This window comes from Taudactylus pleione, unplaced genomic scaffold (assembly GCF_031769625.1).
Source record: "Taudactylus pleione unplaced genomic scaffold, aTauple2 ptg000201l, whole genome shotgun sequence".
In the NCBI taxonomy this organism is placed as follows: Eukaryota; Metazoa; Chordata; class Amphibia; order Anura; family Myobatrachidae; genus Taudactylus; species Taudactylus pleione.
Window position 1 is genome coordinate 61176069 of NW_028284603.1, and position 21453 is coordinate 61197521.

A 21453-nucleotide genomic window follows, 5' to 3' on the forward strand; every position below is an offset into this window, starting at 1 on the left:
TTTGATCTGACAAATCCTAAATAAAGCTGGTCACACATCTAAAGATTATCTGTCCAACCAGCCAACTAGTTGATTGGTTGGAATGAAAATCTGGTATCAGCAATTTGCTCCCAAACGCCGGAAAATGGACAAAAACTGTTTGAACAAATTGTTTAGATCAAACATTTAAGAAACTTGTCTGAACGACCATTTTCATCTGTTTTCTGGCATTTAGCAGCAAATTGCTGATCATCAGTTACTCCCATACATTACCAGATTTTCATTCCAACCAATCAACAAGTTGGCTGGTTGGATGTAAGTTGGTCTAGTGTGTGGCCAGCTTTAGACTTCAATAAGCAGGCCTTGGTGTTCCTTACTCTATGGTATAATGGATTACTGTATGTGTCTTCTGCGTCTGATGATGAAAACAGCAAAGAGAGAGAGAAATAAAGGCTAGATTCATAATCTTTATTCTTTCCTCAGTGCTCAGTTATTTAACAAATATGTTCTACATACATTTATGTATTTGTAATTGGCTTAACGTTCTCCCTCTCACAAAACAAAATGCTGTCATATGTTGACTTTTCTGACGTAGATCATCTGTTATTGTTTGATTTCTGTAGTGAGGAATCCGTACACAAGCCATAAATATCTGTGTGGAGCCCTGCAGTCCAGCATTGTACTCTTAGAGTGGGTGGAACAGATGCAGAAATTCATGCTTATCAAGGTAGGTGTCACTTTTTATGTTTCTTTAAATTAACAAAGACCATTGAGCGCCATAGTTTACAGGCCTTTTGTAGAAGTCGCTTTACAGAGTTCTTTGTAGAGGGGAACAGTCTGCGATCCAAGTACTCTAATAGATTTCAGCACGGTGCAGGTCAGGTGAAATAGATCAGTAATTAAATTATGCCTGATTTTTATGAGTGAGCTCCTCTGCCAAAAGTATGAGTTTTTAACCTCGCAAGAGTTTGATGGAAAAGGGAAGTGCCTTAAACTGGTAAAGTAATAGCATGCAATTTAGTGGGATAATTTTTCCACAGAGAAACTGCGAGACTGATTATTTATTTAGATATGTTTGAATAAAGATGCAACACTATTTAACACAGCCAAAGCACTTGGATTCTAAAGAGTGTAGGAAAAATATAAATTATTTGTGTGGTTCCCAGAGCCAAGGTCCTAGCAAAATATGGAGTACGCACAAATAATGAGAAATATTAAGAAATACGGACACTAAATGGTGAAAATTCATAATAAGAGAGGACTTAAATTTAGCACCAGCTAAGGTTTGGAAGAGGTAGGATATTGTGCTGTACGTTTAATGGGATCTAAATTGGCCCTCCCTATTGCATTTAAAGGCACACTTAAAGCAATATAATAATAGGCTTCACACAAGTGCTATCTGTAATAGCTATATCCTCACACTGTCATAAATAATATATATTTCTACAAACGTTGGCACTCCAATGTGTTTATTAGGCGTAAAGCATAGCCAGCGATATCAGCAACGTTTGCCCTTTATCAAGGCTGGCTTAAAATCATTAGTTAACATCATTAATCTCTCCCTTTAAATTGGTGTATGTCCATCATTATTTAAGCATGTGGTAATTACTTAATTTCTGAAAATAACTAAGTTGTACCCAGATTCTCTTTTATTACCAACCAGCCCATGTTTCAACTTCCATACACATCCAATTTATTTCAGATGTGTTCCTACACTCTGCCTCACACACTAATACCCCTTTCAGACATCTCGAGATTCCCGGGAATTTGGCCTGCCTCAGCCAAATTCCCGGGTAGCCGTGTCTGTCTGAAAGGTACCTACCCGGGAACACGTTCCCGGGTAGCTGCCCCTGCAATTGACCAGGGTTTTTCCCGGGACTTCAGTCCCGGAAAATTACCCTGCTTCTGTCTGAATGGTGCTGCCCGGGAATTTACTACTCCCGGGCAGCACCAAGCAGCTTTTACATGTAGTTGACAGCACAGAGCGTCCTATAGTACGCTCAGCGCTGCTGCTTTGAGCTGACCATGCAGAGCATCCTATAGGACGCTCAGCACTGCTGCTTTGAGTTGGCAGTGCAGAGCGTCCTGACGCTCAGCGCTGCTGCTCACTACCCCCAGCGCCGGCCGGCTGTGCCACAGCGGGCCGCCCGCACTCCCGCTGGACCACCAGGGAATTAAAACCCATTTTTTAAAAATTCTAATAATGGAAAAAAAAAAATCTGCATTATGATTGGCCGGCTTCCGGCTGCTGAATGATGACATCATCAGCCAGAGGGGATAGGCTCGGAGGAGCAGACAGCAGAGAAGAGGCAGGTAAGCAGAAAAACCCTGCTCTTGTCTGGAAGGGGTCTACCTGGGAATTTCCCGGGTAGACGCTGTAGTGTGAAAGGGGGGGTCTCGACCAAATACCCGGGAATTTGCACAGAAGAAATTCCCGAGTCTGAGCAGGAAATTTCCCGGGTTGTATATCTGAAAGGGGTATTACTGTACTTTCCTAATACAATCTATTGGATCTCCTCATTCAGGCTATCATTGCCTTTCCTTCCATAGAGAATGAGCTGTCTAAGGCGATCCATTATCTAAAGTCCACAACTCTCTTCTCTTTCTGTTTGAGAGCATGAAAACAAACTTTACCCTTTAAATTATCTAGAGTTCATCCTTGACTCAGATCCCCCATCAAAACTGCCTCCAAATCTTCCTACACGCAGTTAAAAACATCTCGCACTACACATGTTAATTCCTTCACTCACTGGCATTGACTATTGCTATAATCCCTACTGGTCTTTTCCTAACCAGACATTCACCACAACATTACTATTTTATTGAAATGGATATCAAGGCTGCAATCAGAAATTGTGGGATCCATTACAAATTAAACAGTCTTTGCACTATAACACATTTAATTACTTTATGTACCCTTCAAAATATGTAATCTAACTGCTTTGCCAATTACATTATGCAACAGAGAGGCAGGAGACAATTTCATTGAGCAAAAAACAGCTGTGCGGCCCAGGCTGTCCAGGCCCAGTACCCCTGTGCCGCCCTTCATGACACAAAGGCTGTCTAGATCCAGTATCCCTGTGCCACTCTTCACCACACAAAGGCTGTCTAGGCCCAGTACCCCTGTGCTGCCCTTCATGACACAAAGGCTGTCTAGGCCCAGTACCCCTGTGCTACCCTTCATGACACAAAGGCTGTCTAGGCCCAGTACCCCTATGCCTCCCTTCATGACACAAAGGCTGTCTAGACCCAGTACCCCTGTGCAGAGCCGTAACTAGACTTTTTAGTGCCCTGTGCCAGAAAGAGCACCCGAGAAGGGGCCATGGCCTAATGGGAAAATGCCAATGAAGAGATAGGGGAGGCTAGGAGATGCTGTGGATAAAAGAAGAGGAATCTACAAGTGAGAATAATAATAAACAGGAAAATTGTCAGGCCCAAACAGCACCTCCTGCCCTGTGGTGCCCTGTACCATGGCACAGGTGAGTGAAGTAACTAGGGTATTTGCAGCACAGGGCAAATTTAAAAATGGAGAGTCCACACCCCCTCCCTATGTGCGCTCGCCGAAAAATGGGCATGGTCACTTAAAAATGGGTGTATCAACATGACACACACCCCTTTCTCAACACTCTAAACATTTCTTTCCATTCCATATGCACCTTAATGCAGTGCCCCTTATACAGCCCCCCCTATGCAGTGCCCCCAGTAGTGGCCCCCCTTATGCAGGCCGCTAGTAGTGCCCCTTATACAGTATGCAATGTCCCCAGTAGTGGTCCCTCTTTTGCAAGCCCCCAGTGGTGCCCCTTATAAAGTACCCCAGTAGTGGTCCCCCTTATGCAGTCTGACATTAGTTCCCCTTATATAGTACCCCCAGTAGTGGTCCCTCTTATGCAGGCCCCAAGTAGGTGGTCCCCCTTATGCAGTGCCCCCCCCTATGCAGTGCCCCCAGTAGTGGTCCCCCTTATGCAGGCTCCCAGTAGTGATCCCCCTATCCAGTGCCCCCAGTAGTGATCCCCCTATCCAGTGCCCCCAGTAGTGGTCCCCCTTATGCAGTGCCCCATGTAGTGGTCCCCCCTATGCAGTGCCCCCAGTAGGACCCCTTATACAGTGCCCCCAGTAGTGGTCCCCCTTATGCAGGCCCCCAGGAGTGATCCCCCTATCCAGTGCCCCCAGTAGTGATCACCCCAGTGCAGTGTCCCTTGTGCCCCCAGTAGTAAGCCCCTTATGTAGTGCCCCCAGTAGTAGACCAACCCAATGCAGTGCCCCAGCTGTGATCCCCCCTATGCAGTGCCCCCTGTAGTAGTTCCCCCCCCACGCAGTGCCCTTTATATAGTGCCCCCAGTAGTGGTCCCCCAGTAGAGATGCCCCCCTGTAGTGCCCCCAGTAGTAGTCCACCCCCCGATGCAGTGCCCCCATAGTAGTCCCCCCCAGTAGAGATCCACCCCAGTAGTAGTCCACTCCCCCCCCCAACAAATACACACAAGTAAGTAAAAGAAAAAAACTACACTTACCTGAATCCACCCTACGGCTCCGGCCACTGAACCCGCCGCTGTCCACACGTCATTCCTCCCGTGCGCGCTCTGCATTATGGGAGAGACGTCATTAAGACGTCAATGCCCAGTCTTGTTTTATTACTATGTTTGGTTCCAATTATAAAGCATTGATGAATATGAGGGCATTTTATATGTAAAAGTATTAATAGTAATAATAAAAACCTGATTCAGCTTCAGCAATTTTGTAAGAAGGAATGGCCATATATTGCTTCTTATGGTTATTCAAACGCAACACGTTGCCTCAAGTCATGGTAGGAAGCACTGCTGATACGTCACAGACCAGCCTGTAAAGTGCATGGCGTGCTGAGACAGTATTACACACCACTCAACATGCTATTTTTAAATATTTTGCTTTAAGATGCCTCAGTTGCATGACAATATTATTGTGTTTTGTGCAGCTCCTATATCTCTCTGCTATGCTTAGGATGAGCAAGAGGATGCTATCTCTGTCCTGTCACTGCTGATTTATAAATAGCTGGATGTTTGTGACAAGTCACTGGACTGAGGAAGCTGCAATTTCATGTGTCTCCCTGTGATAGAAACTGACAACCTACATTGTTTGAATATTTTCTCAGAGTACATTGTCATAGGAGAGTTCAGAATAAGGTTGTAAAATAAGCAAAAGTACTTGTTGGCAAACTGAATTTGATTCTGCTTTGAGGTTTATTAAAATATATTGCTTTCAGAATACAATGGAATTCTTTGAGTTTGCCAGAAATACATCTTGACTACTACTCCTATATCTTTGTTTATACTTTACCGAGATTTATCTATTATGGACACCAGACAAATTACATTTCCAAGCATCAAGTTATCTCTTCTAGGCACACTTATATCTTGTATGATTAACATCACTTATTCTGCCTCAGAATAGAACCAACACCAGTATCTCCCCCATATTGATTCTCTATCCAAATGCTACTTTTCTGCTACTGTTGTGCCCACAACCGTGACACTCATCTTGCTGTTAGGTTCCACATGTAGCCAATCCCCATGATCTGGTAGTATGTGACTTATGACAGGCACCTCTACCAGGATGTAGTCGGCAGAATCCCGATGGTAAGTATTAGGATTAGAGGTTAGGGTTAGGTACTAGGGGTAGGGTTAGGGTTAGACTGCATTGGGGGGGAGTTAGGGTTAGGCTGCGGGGAGGGGTTAGGTTTAGGCTGCGGGAAAGGTGGGTGAGGGTTAGGCTGCGGGGGGGGTTAGGTTTAGGCTGCGGGAAAGGTGGGTGAGGGTTAGGGTTAGGCTGCGGGGAGGGGTTAGGTTTAGGCTGCGGGAAAGGTGGGTGAGGGTTAGGGTTAGGCTGCGGGGGGGGTTAGGTTTAGGCTGCGCGAAAGGTGGGTGAGGGTTAGGATTCGGGTACTTTCCTAATTCTGTCCGGAGTATTACTGTCAGGATGCCGCTATCGCTATTCTGAGTGCCGGCATCCCAGCCACCAGGATCCCGTACCCAACCCCCTCTACCTTGTTAACTTTATGAAAATCTGATAAAAAAAATTATATTTAAAGGTTCACAACTTATTTATATGGCAAAGTTTAATATGAAATGAAATGGCATTGTTAATAGATATTTATGTCTATTTGCTTTATATGTTTTGCCCAGCACATAGATTTTCCTCTGCCCTGCCCACTGATGATGTTGGAGATGCTGGTCGTGCCTGAACAGGAGTATCCCTTAGTCTGTGTCAGTGTCAGCAAGGGCACCGATTTTAACCAGGTTGTGCGATTTGAGACTGTGAATCCCAACTCCACGTCTTCCTGGTTTACAGAAACTGGTTAGTACATTTTGTGTCTCATTGCCTCCTTCAGTAGTCAGCATTTCACCTTACTCTCATCACTTGTAGAACGTATAATCTTATACTCCTATCACTAGTGCCTTACTTAAAATAAATTCATATTCTTCATTATTTTCAGATACCCCACAGTCGGATGTCGTCCATGTGACACAGTTAGAGAGAGATACCATCTTAGTGTGCCTGGATCGTAAGTTTATTAAGTGACACAGTCAATATGTTAAATGTTTTCTGTATTTAATTAGTAAATATAGCGACATACATATTCCCAGTAACTTATAAACTTTGTGCAATTATTTATGTAAAATCATCTTTTCTTCCTCCCCAAGGTTGTATAAAGATAGTTAATCTTCAAGGACGTTTAAAATCCAGCCGAAAGTTGTCTTCAGAGCTCACATTTGATTTTCAGATTGAATCTATAGGTGAGTCAGCCATTAAATAAATTGTATTAATTCAAAAGTAGTTGTAGACACAACAAGCCGTCATTCTCAGTGTATGCTATTTTCTCCTATGGGTACGGTTTTTAGCTCTCAGTCAAATGATCATCTCCTATCATTGTGCCCTTTATTATTATTATCCTTTATTTATATGGCACCACAAGAGGCTTGCAGCGCCTTACAAAGTACATAAACATTATGAGCAAAACATTAAAGGACATTGAGATGGTTTATAAACATTGCTGCAGCAGCTGTCATAATGCCCAAATAAGCAGCAGAACGTAAGGGTTAGATGCCATTGTAGGAGCTGGTGGGAAGTGGTATGTAGTTATTATGGCCTAAATGTCGCCATTCAGAATGTCAGCGTGGTCGAAATGCCAACTGTGAACATATCAACATATTCACAACGTTGATATGTCATTATGTTGACATTGTGAATGTCGACAGTACAGGGTTAGGTTAGGGTTAATAAGGCTCGAACACTAGAAAATGCTATGTTGACATGCTGACTGTCTACACGACTATGTCGACATAACATATCACACCCAAATTACCATGTACATGAGGTAATGATGTGTCAAATCTATAATTTCAAGATTTAGCGTTATCCCTAATCCATTACAAATGATCCTGCTAGGCCAGATACAAACCTTAATTTAAATCTAGAAATGAATCAGGATGGTGAATCATAAAACACAGAGTTTAATGTATACAATTAATAGTTCCCTAAATCTACACACTTGAAAATACTTTTATTGGTTACAGAATTAGATCACATGGAAATTAGTGTTTTGCTTCATTTCAATAGTGATGTCACAAAGTCATTATATTTGGTGTGGCTTATAACGTCACTGATGGTGTGGTTTCCTAAATGCTTTATATTGTGTGTTCTAGTTTGCCTACAAGACAGTGTCCTTGCGTTTTGGAAGCATGGCATGCAAGGAAGAAGCTTTCGATCAAATGAGGTAAATAAATCAGATCTGCATAGGATATGAAGGTGTCATACATCACAATACCAGTACCATGGTCTTTGATTTCATAGAGTACTTCCACTAAAATGAAAAGTTGCAACTAAGAAACAGAAAACGGGACATTAAAGCCGATATGATCACTTATAAATAGTATGGCTACTTTAAATTATAGTGTATGATAGAAAAAAACTCTGCTGTACCATAATGTATCAGAAATCGTATTCCCACTGCTTACCATCTAATACTCTTGTTTCTTCTCTGATGGTTAGAGTAATAGATGACACATCCAGGACCAGCAATACTATTTAGTGAACTTAAGCAGTTGCCATGGGCACTAATGGTTAGAGGAGCCTAAAACCCTGCATAAGTGTCATAAAGTCACCCATATAGTGCTTTTGATGCCCCCACATGGAGCGTTGGTCGCTGACAAGGATAAGCAGACAGCAGCTTCTTACGTGTGAAGCTGCCAGTTGCGGCTCTTCCTTGTCCGTATTATGGCTATGATGTCACACCCAAGTGTCAGAGTCCCTGGACCAGTAGTTACCACTGCTAAGGTAATATGCAGTGGGAATGTGTTTGACTGTTCCACTGGGCGGAGTAGGGTGGCGCAAGATTTTCCGCACATTCAAAGTCTAGCACTGTAAGGTGCAGGCATGAAAAATACACTATGGCAAACTGGCATGTGGCTCAGAAATGCCACTCTTTTCTGACAGTTATGTAATACAGCCCAAACAGTGCTAAGCTAATACAAATGTGTCCTCATACACTATTACCACGGTCTCAACAAACAGTCCTTCTCGGAGCGCCAGGTCCTGTGCAACTCTGCTTACACCAAGTGTATTTTTCACTCTAATGTGTGTCTTAGTCGCACTAAAAAAATAATTGGAAGCAACAAAACGGCTTAAAGAGACTGTACTGATACACTTGTACATCTGTGTGCGAATGAGTCTGTATCTATACAAACTGCTACGACGCAGCACCCGCGGCTTTTTGTCATGCCAAGTTCCGTCTGCGACTTTGTACATATTTAAAACTAATTCCTGTGTAATTAGTCACAGCTGCATTGCGTGGTACAGATTTAATGGTGTTTTGCTGCATCTGCGGTGCAAATAAGACCCAAATTGAATTGAAAGAGTTGCTACGCTACACCCCGCACCAGACATATAACATTGCGTGGCGTATTGAGGCTTGGTGTATGAAGATATTTCTTCATCATACACAGGTGAATAACTCACCTGGCCGGTCATTGTTCCATATGCTCGCACGAAAACAAATCATCAAAACAATAATCTGACAAAGGATACTTGAAGAGAAGACTGTGGTGTTTTTGTTTCATTGTGATTAGAATATATTTAAACCATAAACATATAAAAACACACGGTTGCAAGCCAAGTACTGTTATACAGGCCATTGAACTCATCTTATAACATTCTAATAGCATTTCAAAGTAGTAGCTCTGCTGTTCTTTATAATGCATACTAAGAAGAATTTGAACAAAAAAAAAAAATTGCTGGCAGTTGTTGCCTTTGGTATATTTATGTATTATATAACTAATTATAGAACGGAAGGCAGTCAGATAGCTGTGTTATGTAAGATTATTCTGTTGCAGGCAGCTTGGGCATGAGGTAGAGTCAACAGTGGGATTGGGTGAGGGCGATTGTAAGTGTTTATTGTGGGCTGTGTAATCTCTGGCTACAGTTACTAAAATGGAGGAAGATAAGAATGAAGTAAAGGAAACAGAAAGATCCTAGAAGTCACAGTGGTTTCTTTGCACATATAAAAGCACCAGTCTGTAGATAAACAAAATGGAGGAAAAGTAGAAATAAAACACAGAACTTTATATTGTTGAAAGACATTGTACGAACAACTGGAAAGTATATTATTTTTTTTCTATCTTACATGAATTATCCATGTATTATAACCATTCATAATACTTGCCGGTTATATCTTTATTTCTACTTCAGGGTCCATAGGGTATCCACAGGATACCTTGGGGTATAGGTGTGACGTCAGTCGCAGGGCACCAAAGAGTTAAGCTTTCAGCCTCCCAGGATGCACTAGGTCCCCCTCCTATACCCCGCCCCCGGGCCAAGGCACCTCAGTTTAGTTTGGTGCCCGGCCGGAGTCGGGTGCACCTGTTGGAGTGGGGGCTAGAAGAGCCCCTGAAGCTTATTCTTCATGCAGCTGTGGCTGCACAACTGGATGTACAGCATGGACAGTCAGTCCTGACGTCCATGCTGTCTTCCCTACACCCCGCCGGTACCAGAACGCCGGTACTGATCCGGGGATGCTGGTGGGCGTCTGGGGTCACAGCTAGCGGTGACCCCAGATGCTCCGGACCATGGCCGGATTCAAGGGGGACAGAGGTAAGCAGCGGGGTCCCGCGGTGGGTCCCCGCTGATCACATGGTCCTAAGTCCCCAGGCAGGGGGCTCCCTGGGGACTGGCTGCAGCGTGGAGCCAGGCGACCAACCTGCGCTTCCACTACCCCCTGGGACAGCGGACCGCAGCAGAGCGGTAGCGCTGCGGCGTCCCAGGGGTTAAATGCATGCCAGGGGAGCGCGCCTTCCCTGTCTCACAGCCGGCGCCTCCCCCGCTGCACACAGCCCTCTCTGTATGCTGCCGACTGGTCCTGTGGCAGCGCTCCTCCCCCAGGCCAGCTTCTCTCTGCTCCTCGGCGGCCATCTTCTCTGCAACGCATGGTGAACGCTGCTGGAAGTCTGGAAGGAAGCATCGTGGTCTGGGTCCCCCCGCATACCTCTCCTCCGCTGTGGCTCAGGTCTGTGTATGCAGCGCTGTGTCCTACCAGGCCCTGTGTCTGTGTAGTTGAGTGATCAGCGCTGTTAGTGCAGGAATTGTTATTTCTCTGCATTGTATGTGACTGTGCTAGCGCTGCCTGTAACTATTCTTCTCTAAACTGTCAGCTTTATTACTGTCCCTGTTCTTTCTGCTAAAGCCCTTGCGGTGCGGTGCTGCAGGGTGGTCTCTCGCCTATTTAATACTTAATTGGTGAGAGAGGTCACATACGTGGTGCCATCATGTCTGAAAGTGATTTTCCCCTCCGGCTACAGTGTACCACGTGCAAAGTACCGTTAGCGGAGGGGGAGGGTAGCACGGAGGGCCTTTGCCGGCAGTGTTTGTCCATGGCGCGGCCTATTACGGTTACAGCACCGGTACAGGAGCCGCCCTGGGCTTGTTTCGCTCAGGCGTTAACAGCTTTAGTGGGCCAGTTAGCTCCGCAGCCCGCGTTTACTCCGATGGGTTTGTCCCAGCAGTCTGTGGTGTCGTCACCCATGCAGGGGTTCCCACGACAATTGGTGGTACCCCACAGTCTCCCTATTTCCCCGCTCCCGGGTTCTCAGGAGCCAGCGTGGGTTAACTCCCTGACGAGTTCTTTACAGCACTTGTCGGATGTGTTGCAAGGGGAGTCTGTGATGCGGCCTCATAAAAGGCCGGTGGCGTCTCTGTCCGCTCCTTATGAGGATGACGAAGGGACGTCTGATGATGGGGAGATTCTGGATCCTTACGATCAGGAACCTTTCCATACTAAGGACGCTGATGCTAAGTCCAAAGTATATATTCCTGGACTTATTCGGGCGGTCCGCACAGCCTTGGTGATTGAGGACGAAGTTCCCCCAGCGGCTAAATCTAAGTATGCCTTTTTCAAAGATGTGAAGGGCGATGCCACAGTCTTTCCTCTTTCGGGTCAGTTGGTGGACCATTTAGAGGAGGCGTGGAAACAACCTGGCAAAAGATACCAGCCGCAGAGACGCCTGGCGGTGGCTTATCCGTTCGCGGATAATTATTTTGCTAAGTGTGAATCCCCTCCACAGGTGGATTCTCACGTGACCCGTCTTGTCCGTAGTGCCACATTGCCGATGCCATCCATGTCCTCCCTTAAGGATGCTACGGACCGCAAGGTAGAAATCTGCCTGAAGTCCGCTTATTCCCTTGCAGGGGGGGCAGCACGGCCGGCTATGGCCATTTGCTGGGTTGCCAGAGCGATGGAGCGCTGGGCGGATTCATTAGAGGCTTCTTTTGAATCCGACTGTCCGGCCGAACAAGCGGAGTTGATTGGCAATCTCCGTGATTCGGCCACCTACATCAACGAGGCGGCTCTAGACATTAGTACTCTGGTGTCTAGAATTTCTTCAGCAGAGGTAGCTGCTCGTCGCACCTTGTGGCTGCGATCCTGGAAGGCGGACGCAGATCCAAGAAAGGTCTGGAAGCGTTGCCGTTTACCGGAGAAGTTCTCTTCGGTCCGGATCTGGAAAGATTGTGGCCACGCTGGCGGCAGCCAAATCTGCTTGTCTCCCGTCGGCCGCTGCTCCTTCTGGTTCTGGACCATCGTCCTTTCGGTCATCTAGGGCCCAGGGCAGGCCCAAACCACAGTCGTTTCCTCGACAGGCTGGCCCTAAGAAATCGGTCAAGCCCCGGAAACAGGCATGGAGTACCAGACGTCCGGCCCCCAAGCCAGATGACAAGCCTGCGGCCTGACGGTCCGGGTCTCCCCTTGGGGGATCCCAGGGTGGGAGGCCGCCTGCTGCAGTTCTCCCGGTGTTGGTCGTTCACTACGACAGACACTTGGGTTCTGGAGGTGGTCTCTCACGGGTACGCCCTCTCCTTCCGGCACAGACCCCCGGCTCGATTCTTCACCACGGGTCTACCATCAGACCGGAACAAGGCTACGGAGCTGCGGAAGGTATTGCACACTATGCTCCAGGCTGGAGTTATAGTGCCTGTTCCATTCTCCCAGAGGGGCCAGGGTTTCTATTCAAATCTATTTTTGGTACAGAAACCCAATGGGTCATATCGTCCGATTCTCAACCTCAAAGCACTCAACAAGTCTTTGCGGGTCCCGAAGTTTCGGATGGAGACCCTACGGTCCATCATTCTGGCGCTGGAACCTGGGGACTACATGGTGTCATTGGACATACAGGACGCTATGGCGGTCATGGCGGCTTCTCTGCGGCTGCAAGGAGTCCGCATGTTGCCGTACTTGGACGACCTGTTATTGGTGGCAGGATCTCCAGAGCTCCTGTTACACCACTTGGACCTGACCATTGCACTGCTGCAACGGCACGGCTGGCTAATCAACTGGCAGAAGTCCACTCTAATCCCGTCTCGGAGGATTCTGCATCTTGGAGCCTTATTGGACTCGGGACAGCAAAGGATCTTCGTGACGGAGGACAAGATCTCTGCTTTACAGTCAAGGGTGCGCAGTTGTCTGCACAGCCGCCGGGTGTCCTTACACTCGGCGATGAGGTTACTGGGCTCCATGGTGTCGGTGTTCGACATGGTGGAATACGCCCAGTTTCACTCTAGACCTCTGCAGCACCTGATCCTGTCCAAGTGGAACGGGCTGCCTCAGTCTCTGAAGTTCCAGACGATTGTGCTCACCCCGGAGGTTCGCCTGTCCCTTGCGTGGTGGTTAAAGACGACCCACCTCAACAAGGGACGTCCGTTCTGGGTTCCAAATTGGGTCCTGTTGACAACGGACGCCAGTCTTCGGGGCTGGGGAGCAGTTTCGGGTCCACACTTGTTCCAGGGCAGGTGGACACCGACAGAAGCGGAGCTTCCAATAAATATCTTGGAACTCCGTGCAGTCTTCAATGCTCTCCTGCAGGCACAGCGGTTTCTCCAGGGTCACCCGGTGCAGGTCCAGTCGGACAATGCTACCACCGTGGCCTACATAAACAGGCAAGGAGGAACTCGCAGTCGGGCGGCTCTCGTAGAGGTCTCTCGGATCCTGGTTTGGGCGGAGCGCAATCTTCCGGCCATATCAGCGGTCTTCATCCCGGGAGTGCTAAATTGGGAGGCGGACTTTCTAAGTCGCCAGGACGTTCATCCAGGGGAATGGTCCCTGCACCCGGACGTTTTTCAACTACTGGTGGACAGGTGGGGTCTTCCAGAAATCGACCTCATGGCGTCCCGGCACAACAACAAGTGGCCGGTGTACGGGTCTCGCACAAGAGACGAAGGGGCGTCTCTGGTGGATGCTCTGTCCGTCCGGTGGACGTTCAGGTTCGCATACCTGTTCCCTCCGGTCTCCCTTCTTCCACGGGTAATCCGGAAATTCAAACAGGAAGGAGGGACGCTCCTGTTGATAGCTCCCGCGTGGCCCAGACGGCACTGGTTCTCAGACCTTCAGGGTCTGTCCGTGGACAGTCCTCTGCGGTTGCCGCTACGACCGGACCTTCTGTCTCAGGGTCCTTGTCTTCACCCGGACCTGACTCGGCTGTCTTTGGCGGCGTGGCTGTTGAGACGGCCATGCTGAGGTCCTGGGGGTTTGCCAGCTCTGTGGTGCGTACCATGTTACAAGCTCGGAAACCGTCTTCCGCGAGGATATACCATCGCGTGTGGCATACGTTCTTCCAGTGGTGTCGACCGAGAGGTTATGCACCGCGGGAGTTTCGTCTGTCTCGGATTCTCGCCTTCCTGCAAGCGGGACTAGATCATGGGCTTCGCCTTGCTTCTTTGAAGGTACAGGTTTCGGCCCTATCTGTCTGGTTTCACCGTAGGATTGCTACAATCCCGGATGTGCGCACCTTTATGCAAGGTGTTCTCCGTATTCAGCCGCCCTTTGTTCCACCTGTGGCGCCTTGGGATTTGGCTGTGGTCCTGAGGGCTCTCCAAGGACCGCCGTTTGAACCACTGGGCTCAGTGGATATTAAATGGCTAACAGCTAAGACTGTTTTCCTTCTGGCCGTTGCTTCAGCCAGACGTGTTTCTGAGTTAGGGGCTCTTTCTTGTAGACCCCCTTTCTTGGTTTTTCATGGGAACAGGGCAGTGCTCCGCGCTCGGCCCGAGTTTCTTCCCAAAGTTGTTTCCCAGTTTCATGTTAACGAGGAAATAGTTGTTCCGGCTTTTAACTCACCGGGTCTTTCCGTGGGTGAGGCCTCTTTGGATGTTGTGCGGGCCTTAAGGACTTATGTTGACCGCACTTCTTTATTTAGGAAGTCGGACGCTTTGTTGTCCTCTATGGCTTCTGTAAAAAGGGTTGGCCTGCTTCAAAGCAAACTTTGGCAGCCTGGATCCGTATGGCTATTTCTGAAACTTATCTTCATGAAGGCCTACCGGTCCCTCCTTCTCTGAAGGCTCATTCCACTAGGTCTGTGGGTCCTTCGTGGGCAGCTCGACGTGGTGCCTCGGCAGTTCAGATCTGCAAGGCTGCTACGTGGTCTTCTGTCCATACCTTCGTGAGGTATTACAGGTTTGACACCTTCGCCTCTCAGGATGCTTCCTTCGGGCGGCGGATTCTCCTTTCTGCACAGGAGCGTCCCCACCCTTAAAGGATACTGCTTTGGGACATCCCCAAGGTATCCTGTGGATACCCTATGGACCCTGAAGTAGAAAATATGAGATATGGTAAGAACTTACCCTTGTTATCTCTATTTCTACGAAGTCCATAGGGTTCCACAGGACTCCCGCCCTGTCGCACCTGTGCTGCAGATGGGCTTTGCTCTGGTCACCGGTTTTCCGTCTCCCTCTGGTGAGAATGTGATTCTTGTTTGTGTCCAGATCTTTGTTCTCTCTCTTCCTTCTCCTCCTCCGGCCTATGGCTTGGTAACTAACTGAGGTGCCTTGGCCCGGGGGCGGGGTATAGGAGGGGGACCTAGTGCATCCTGGGAGGCTGAAAGCTTAACTCTTTGGTGCCCTGCGACTGACGTCACACCTATACCCCAAGGTTTCCTGTGGAACCCTATGGACTTCGTAGAAATAGAGATAACAAGGGTAAGTTCTTACCATATCTCATATTTTATTCATGGTCACTTATGTGATGTGATGTGAACAAACCTCACTTTGAGTAGTAACACTTGTAGTTATTTCCGGTAGTCGATTTTACCTAGGGGCTGCAGCTCCCCCAGTAAAATCTCCCACCCCTAGTGAAGCTAACCAGTGTGTCTGTGCACTGGGTGTCTTCCCTGGCAGCGGCTTCCCATTGCTATTTAAACGCCAGACAGGCAGTGCCAGGGGGCCGGGGACCGCAATTAGCAGAGAGCGTGCTTCCAATGGGAAGTCACTCTCCTTCCTTGCCGTCAGCCCTATCCAGTTTCTAGGGGCTACAGCCTATGCAGTCCCTAGAAGCTGGTGTTTGTGGGCAGGTCACAGCGCCTGCTGAATCCATCGTGCATCCAATGCACCCGGCAAAGTGCTCCACCAAGAAATATTCGAAGAAAGGTGTAAAAATAATGGCGCTAATCACCAAATATAGTGTAACAGGAGGAAGGGAGCGATGTACGGAAGGTAAAAATATTTATATAATAAACACAACTTCCCTTAGAGTATAGTTGCTGACACTTTCTTTTTGGGCTCAGATTTGTGAAGGCTAAAAAGAAAATATATTGTCAAAATCAGGTATTACAGATGTGTCCACAAACCTCTTACCTCCGTGCGCTACAAGTTGCGTTAAACATGACGTTGTGAGTGCCGATATCATTTCAAGTAAAACAGCTCAAAAAGTAACATAGCAGATGCAGGTCAAATTAGCCAAAAAGAACTGTTTACCTAAAGCAGTGTGGTCACACGGTTAAGAGATGTAAAACAACAAGAGGTTCCGGACCCTCTGGGAACGGGTCAGTAACACATACATATACATTCAGGGCAGTCGAAATGGCATGGCAGGAGCTTTCTAACGCATTTCTAGAAGGAACCTCTCTTCCACAGGGCATGTGTGGTGGCTTCTTCTCTATTCAGGGGTTTAATTAGCAGGGTACTTTACAGTTCTGCGGTGCTACAACAGTCTGGACGGCAGACAGCACCCTTCATGGATTATGGTAGGAACTGCCACTGTATTTCTATTCTTAAGTAGAGTATAGTGTCAGAACTACTATTAACTGACATGTTTAATTTACACAATGTGACTTTCCTCTAGCACACTGTATAGATCAGCTTATTTACTATAATTATATGATGTATTTCTTCTCATAGATTACACAGGAAATATCAGATAACACTCGGATATTCCGGCTGCTTGGATCTGACAGGTAATAATATAACTGTACAGTATTGTTTTAACTTTAGCCTATTACAATGATGCAAACGCTTAAGGGTAAATGTTATAAAATCCTGAGACTAATTGTCAACGAATCACCTGTCTCACTTCATAAGAATGCACGTATCCACGTAAAGCCCAGTCTTCTGTTATGCTATTGGTTACATTTCCTCTCCAAACATATAACAAAACCTCAAACGAATTTTGCTATTATGTTATTTTCCGTAATTTGTTTGATCCCCTCAGTTTATAGGGCTTCTTATATGGACAACACCTAATACAGTAGTATACAAACAAATGATTAGATCATGACTGTCCAATGGGCTGCCCTCCAAAGCTAGACTGACTCAAAGCTTTCCTGAAAACTCTATAGGTTGTGTTGGATGACATCATTTTTTCTTTCCATAGTGACCACATAGTAATATCAGAAATGCACGCATGTTCATGTAAATTGTTACACAGCACTGGCCTAGATATTATAACAGCTTTGAAAACCACAGAAGGAAGTTATAAATATTTGTAAAACTGTAGGTTGAAAAAAGGGCAATAGGGTCATTCCATGGTAACTCGCGTTACAAAGTGACATAGCAAGTATGTGCATGGCTATCAACCGCAAAAGGCATTTATGTGAAATTAATTTTATTTACTGAGAAAATAATAAGACAGCTCATGCTTTATAAACCTGTATACAGGAATAGGTCATTATTTGCTATGTCACTTTGTAACGCGAGTTACCATGGAATGACCCAATAAATTAAACAGTGGAGGTGGATAACTCCTGTTTAAAATATACTTGCTTTACTGTCCAGGAATTTTGGAAGCGTAGGAAGTAATCCACCTTCCAGGATAATGCTCTTGTTCTTGAGCACTAGGTGGGGCATTGATAACACATTTCACTGCAAGATGCATCATCATGGCTGGTTCTGTCCCCCAGTGCTGGATGATGAGAAAAAGCATTATATAGTGGGGTGGGACCATGAAGACTGGATCTCATTGTCACCAAACTTTGGTCCAAAAAGTAGAGAAAGTACTGTTTAAAAATATCATAATGTTGGATGGGAAAGCACATTTTGTTATTTCGAAAATATGGCAAAAATTGTGGTACGGTATAAATAATTTATTGACTGTTTTGTGTGATCATTTTTACAGGGTTGTTGTTTTGGAAAGCAGGCCCACAGACAACCCCACAGCCAACAGCAACCTCTATATTCTGGCAGGACACGAGAACAGTTACTGAAAATCATATTGCACAGGGAACTGTCATCCTGATAACACTATCGCTTGAGGATCTACTGTCATGGCAGGAAGATTGGATAGCAGATAATTGCGGGAAAGCATTTAAAGATTTTCGTAACTGCATAACCGCATGTGTGATACAGTAGCCAAGACACTAGGCTTCTATCTGTACCACTTGCACGTGTCACTGCATTTCAGGTTAAGCTGAAATGATGTGGTTACAGATACTGGAATTGTGGGAAGAGTGTTACATGGCAGGATTCAATATTCCTGCAAGAGGTTAGGTCAGAACAAGGCTGCAGCAACACGTGGTTGCTTTTATATACATATTATATATACAAATAATTTATTGTGGCATGAGTTAATAATGAGGAAAATGTTGCTTCTATGTGGTATGGACACAGTTAATCTTAAATCCCTCCCACATAAGTGCTGCATCCACAATTCTGTAATCTTTGCACATACAGGTAGTATTAATTCTTAATCACCCTGCTGTGGCTGAAACTTGCTGTAGGCGATGTCCTACTTGGAGTCCTACTGTACATAGTGTAACTTTTATGACGTACAAGTGTCTTAATTGTACAGATGTAAAGTTGGTCCGAAACCATAAGCTGGGAGGGCAGGGTCGATTATCATATGACCTATTTCCTTCACATTTGCCTGGCGACTAGTCCAGCTAGTTAGCTTGGACCTTTCAAAAAGAACACAAATGTTTATTAACACTATTGTATTTTTTATTCTGTGTAATTTAGTAATGCCAATATAAATTTTTTGTAAGTCTAAAATAAATACTGTTATCTATAGAGAGGGTGTAAGCATTTGTATGATACCCTTAACTTTAATGCAAGTACACTGGTGTTTAAATTTGCACAAGTATTGTCATGTAATACATTGCACCACAGAGTTACATTGTGACTACTGTGAAATGCGTCGGCTATATGCCACTAATATCTTTGTTTGCTTGTTGCTTCTGTTGTTTTTAGAAAGGACGACAACATAATGCACACACATTATATGTAGATGTAAATATATAAATCCTGTTTACTTTTGATGCAAGATATTTGTTCAACATTTATGTAGACATCTACATTTTATGTGGTTAAAGAGATACTGTCACAAATTGTAAAACTATTTGGTCATTATTTAATATCACAAATGAGAAATGTCGATCAGACTTTGTTGTGCTGTAGTCAGGTTACCTGTGTTTTCATAGTCTGACTAAGCAGTTGCTTTTGTAACATAGGACACCTCAGCTGCATAGTCTGACTAAGCAGTTGCTTTTGTAACATAGGACACCTCAGCTGCATAGTCTGGATTCTACAATAATGAGATAATGCTGTATGTGATGAACATAGGTGTCTATTGTACAGTCTGTTATATTTTCTTTTTGTGATGTTAAATAATGACAAATGAAAACCTATAAGGCCTTCTTTTCAGTTTGGAGTAAATCCAGCAAAAGGTGCAGTTTTGCACCTTGTCAAAAACATTTTGAATAGCAGGAGGGGGCAGCAAATGTACAATGTGTCAACAGAATTAGGGTGAGGAAGGAAAGGAGCACTTATCTCAATTCTACATTTCAGTGTAAATATAGAAGTATTTGTGTGCTACATGCAGAAGAAGGCCATATTTTCCTTGCATGCAAATAAATAATTATATTTGGACCCCTCATATGTCAACATGGTTTGTCCAAGTGCAAATTTGCTGGATTTGCTGCTATTATTTAGGCCCTAGGTATTTTACTGTAATTTTACTTTGTCATACTGATGTATTAAAGTAAACCAGATGCAAAATCAGCCATAGCTTTTTTCGAATAATAAAGAGCATATATATATATATATATATATAATATATATATATATATATATATATATATATATATATGTGTGTGTGTGTGTGTAGATAAGTCCAACAAAAAGACAGAACCAGATGTGTTCCCTCTGAAGTTGGACAAACACTCAACATTTCAACCACACACCTCTAACATTCCACTTTCTACGAATGTATTGTTTTGATGCTACTTCTTTCTGGGGGGTTTTTTGTTTTGCCTTATTTTCATCCTTTAGGATGCTTGTGAATTTGTGGCCAAAATCATTTAGTTACTACCTCATGCAAATAGACTAAAGGAGACTGCGCATCAAAGGAGCTGTCCATTTGTTGATTTATTTTTTTAAAAATTTTTACTTTTCATTTACATTTTTTTGCCACTTTCAAACATGGTAACCCTAATGAAAACTGAATTTATTTTAATGGAAGATTCCAGGACTTTATTCCAACATTATATTATGCATAGTAACTAATTAGGCAAATTTAAGGGCCTGAAATGTACCCGTTGCATTCTGTCATACACCATTGTTCCTCCAGAGGCGAAGTACTTAATATAAATCTGTAACCAGCTTATATAGGCAGTTGAGTTTTCTCCATAGAGGAATGAAAACCTCTGTTCATCACAGGAACAGTTGACATTTTTTTTCCACTGTACAAAGTATATTTTACTTATTTAGAAAACGTGTTTTTTGTTCCCTTTCTATGTTTTTGCACATTAAAAACACTAATCAGAGAAATGAACTGTAGGTGGTCTATGGTGTATATTCTTGATGTGGCAATGCTTTTGGATAAATTGATGATTGTATATATTGTAAAATAAACAAGATTTTTTTTAACAATTTGCTGTTGCTTTTTTTGATTCTTTTTATAACTTACATTAAATGTCATACTTGGAGACAACAGTTGTGTTTTAAAGTAGAATTAAAATAAGCACCAAAATTTGTATTTCTCAGTGGATACTTTTTGTATTTAGGTAAATAAGAGAATAAAGGCACCCTTTATGTAACCTTTTATTGCCCATTTAAAGGCGAAAAGTCACAGGATTTACTTTGCTGAAGACTAGAAAAATATAGCAATTGTGCACAAAATGAGGACTTCCAGAATTATCTGAATATTAAATGGCAAGAATAGACGACAATATTGATCATTGGGATTATCCGGTAATGTTTAGGGATGCATCAAAGGCAGTCATCAGAGACCGTATTATCTCATACCTGGCCAAACGCAGTAAGGACCGAAGAGAAAAACTACATGTCTTATCTAATAAATGACATGCTTCTTAACACTATTATTTATCCTTTACTACAGCTGGAAACATTTATCTTCAATATTCACAATTAATAGAAGCGTTTATTTTGCTAAAAACTAAGCTTAGAACAGTTTGCATGAAAAATAAATATCACAGGGGTGGTAAGGCGGGGAGACTTCTAGCTTTTATGGCTAAACAGCTACAATAGAAACATTATATTACCAAACTATTTAGGGCCTGATTCAGACCCACTCGCGAGCGGCTGTCCGCTCGCAAGTGGGTCGATGTTATGCACTGAGCATGCGCACGACGGAGGGAGCTCCGTCGTGCGCATGCGCCAGACGCGACGAGCGAAGGAAAGTCCTTCGCTCGTTGTGTCTGATCAAAGGGGGCGTGCTGTCGATGTTGATTGACAGCA

At 44.8% G+C, this 21453-nt stretch overlaps 1 protein-coding gene across 5 annotated transcripts in view; it reads left to right on the plus strand.

Annotated features, from left to right (window-relative positions):
• Positions 1-20625, plus strand: part of MAP4K3 (mitogen-activated protein kinase kinase kinase kinase 3) — a 317828-nt gene extending 297203 nt beyond the window's left edge. For all 5 annotated transcript variants that reach the window (XM_088477406.1, XM_088477407.1, XM_088477408.1 and 2 more), the window contains 7 exons: positions 603-706; positions 6135-6306; positions 6446-6514; positions 6654-6746; positions 7656-7726; positions 16663-16718; positions 17876-20625. In XM_088477406.1, coding sequence (XP_088333532.1) covers positions 603-706; positions 6135-6306; positions 6446-6514; positions 6654-6746; positions 7656-7726; positions 16663-16718; positions 17876-17963 — 653 coding nt within the window. In that variant the 3' untranslated portion in view covers positions 17964-20625. The remainder of the gene's footprint in view (positions 1-602; positions 707-6134; positions 6307-6445; positions 6515-6653; positions 6747-7655; positions 7727-16662; positions 16719-17875) is intronic.
• Positions 20626-21453: the final 828 nt, after the last annotated feature.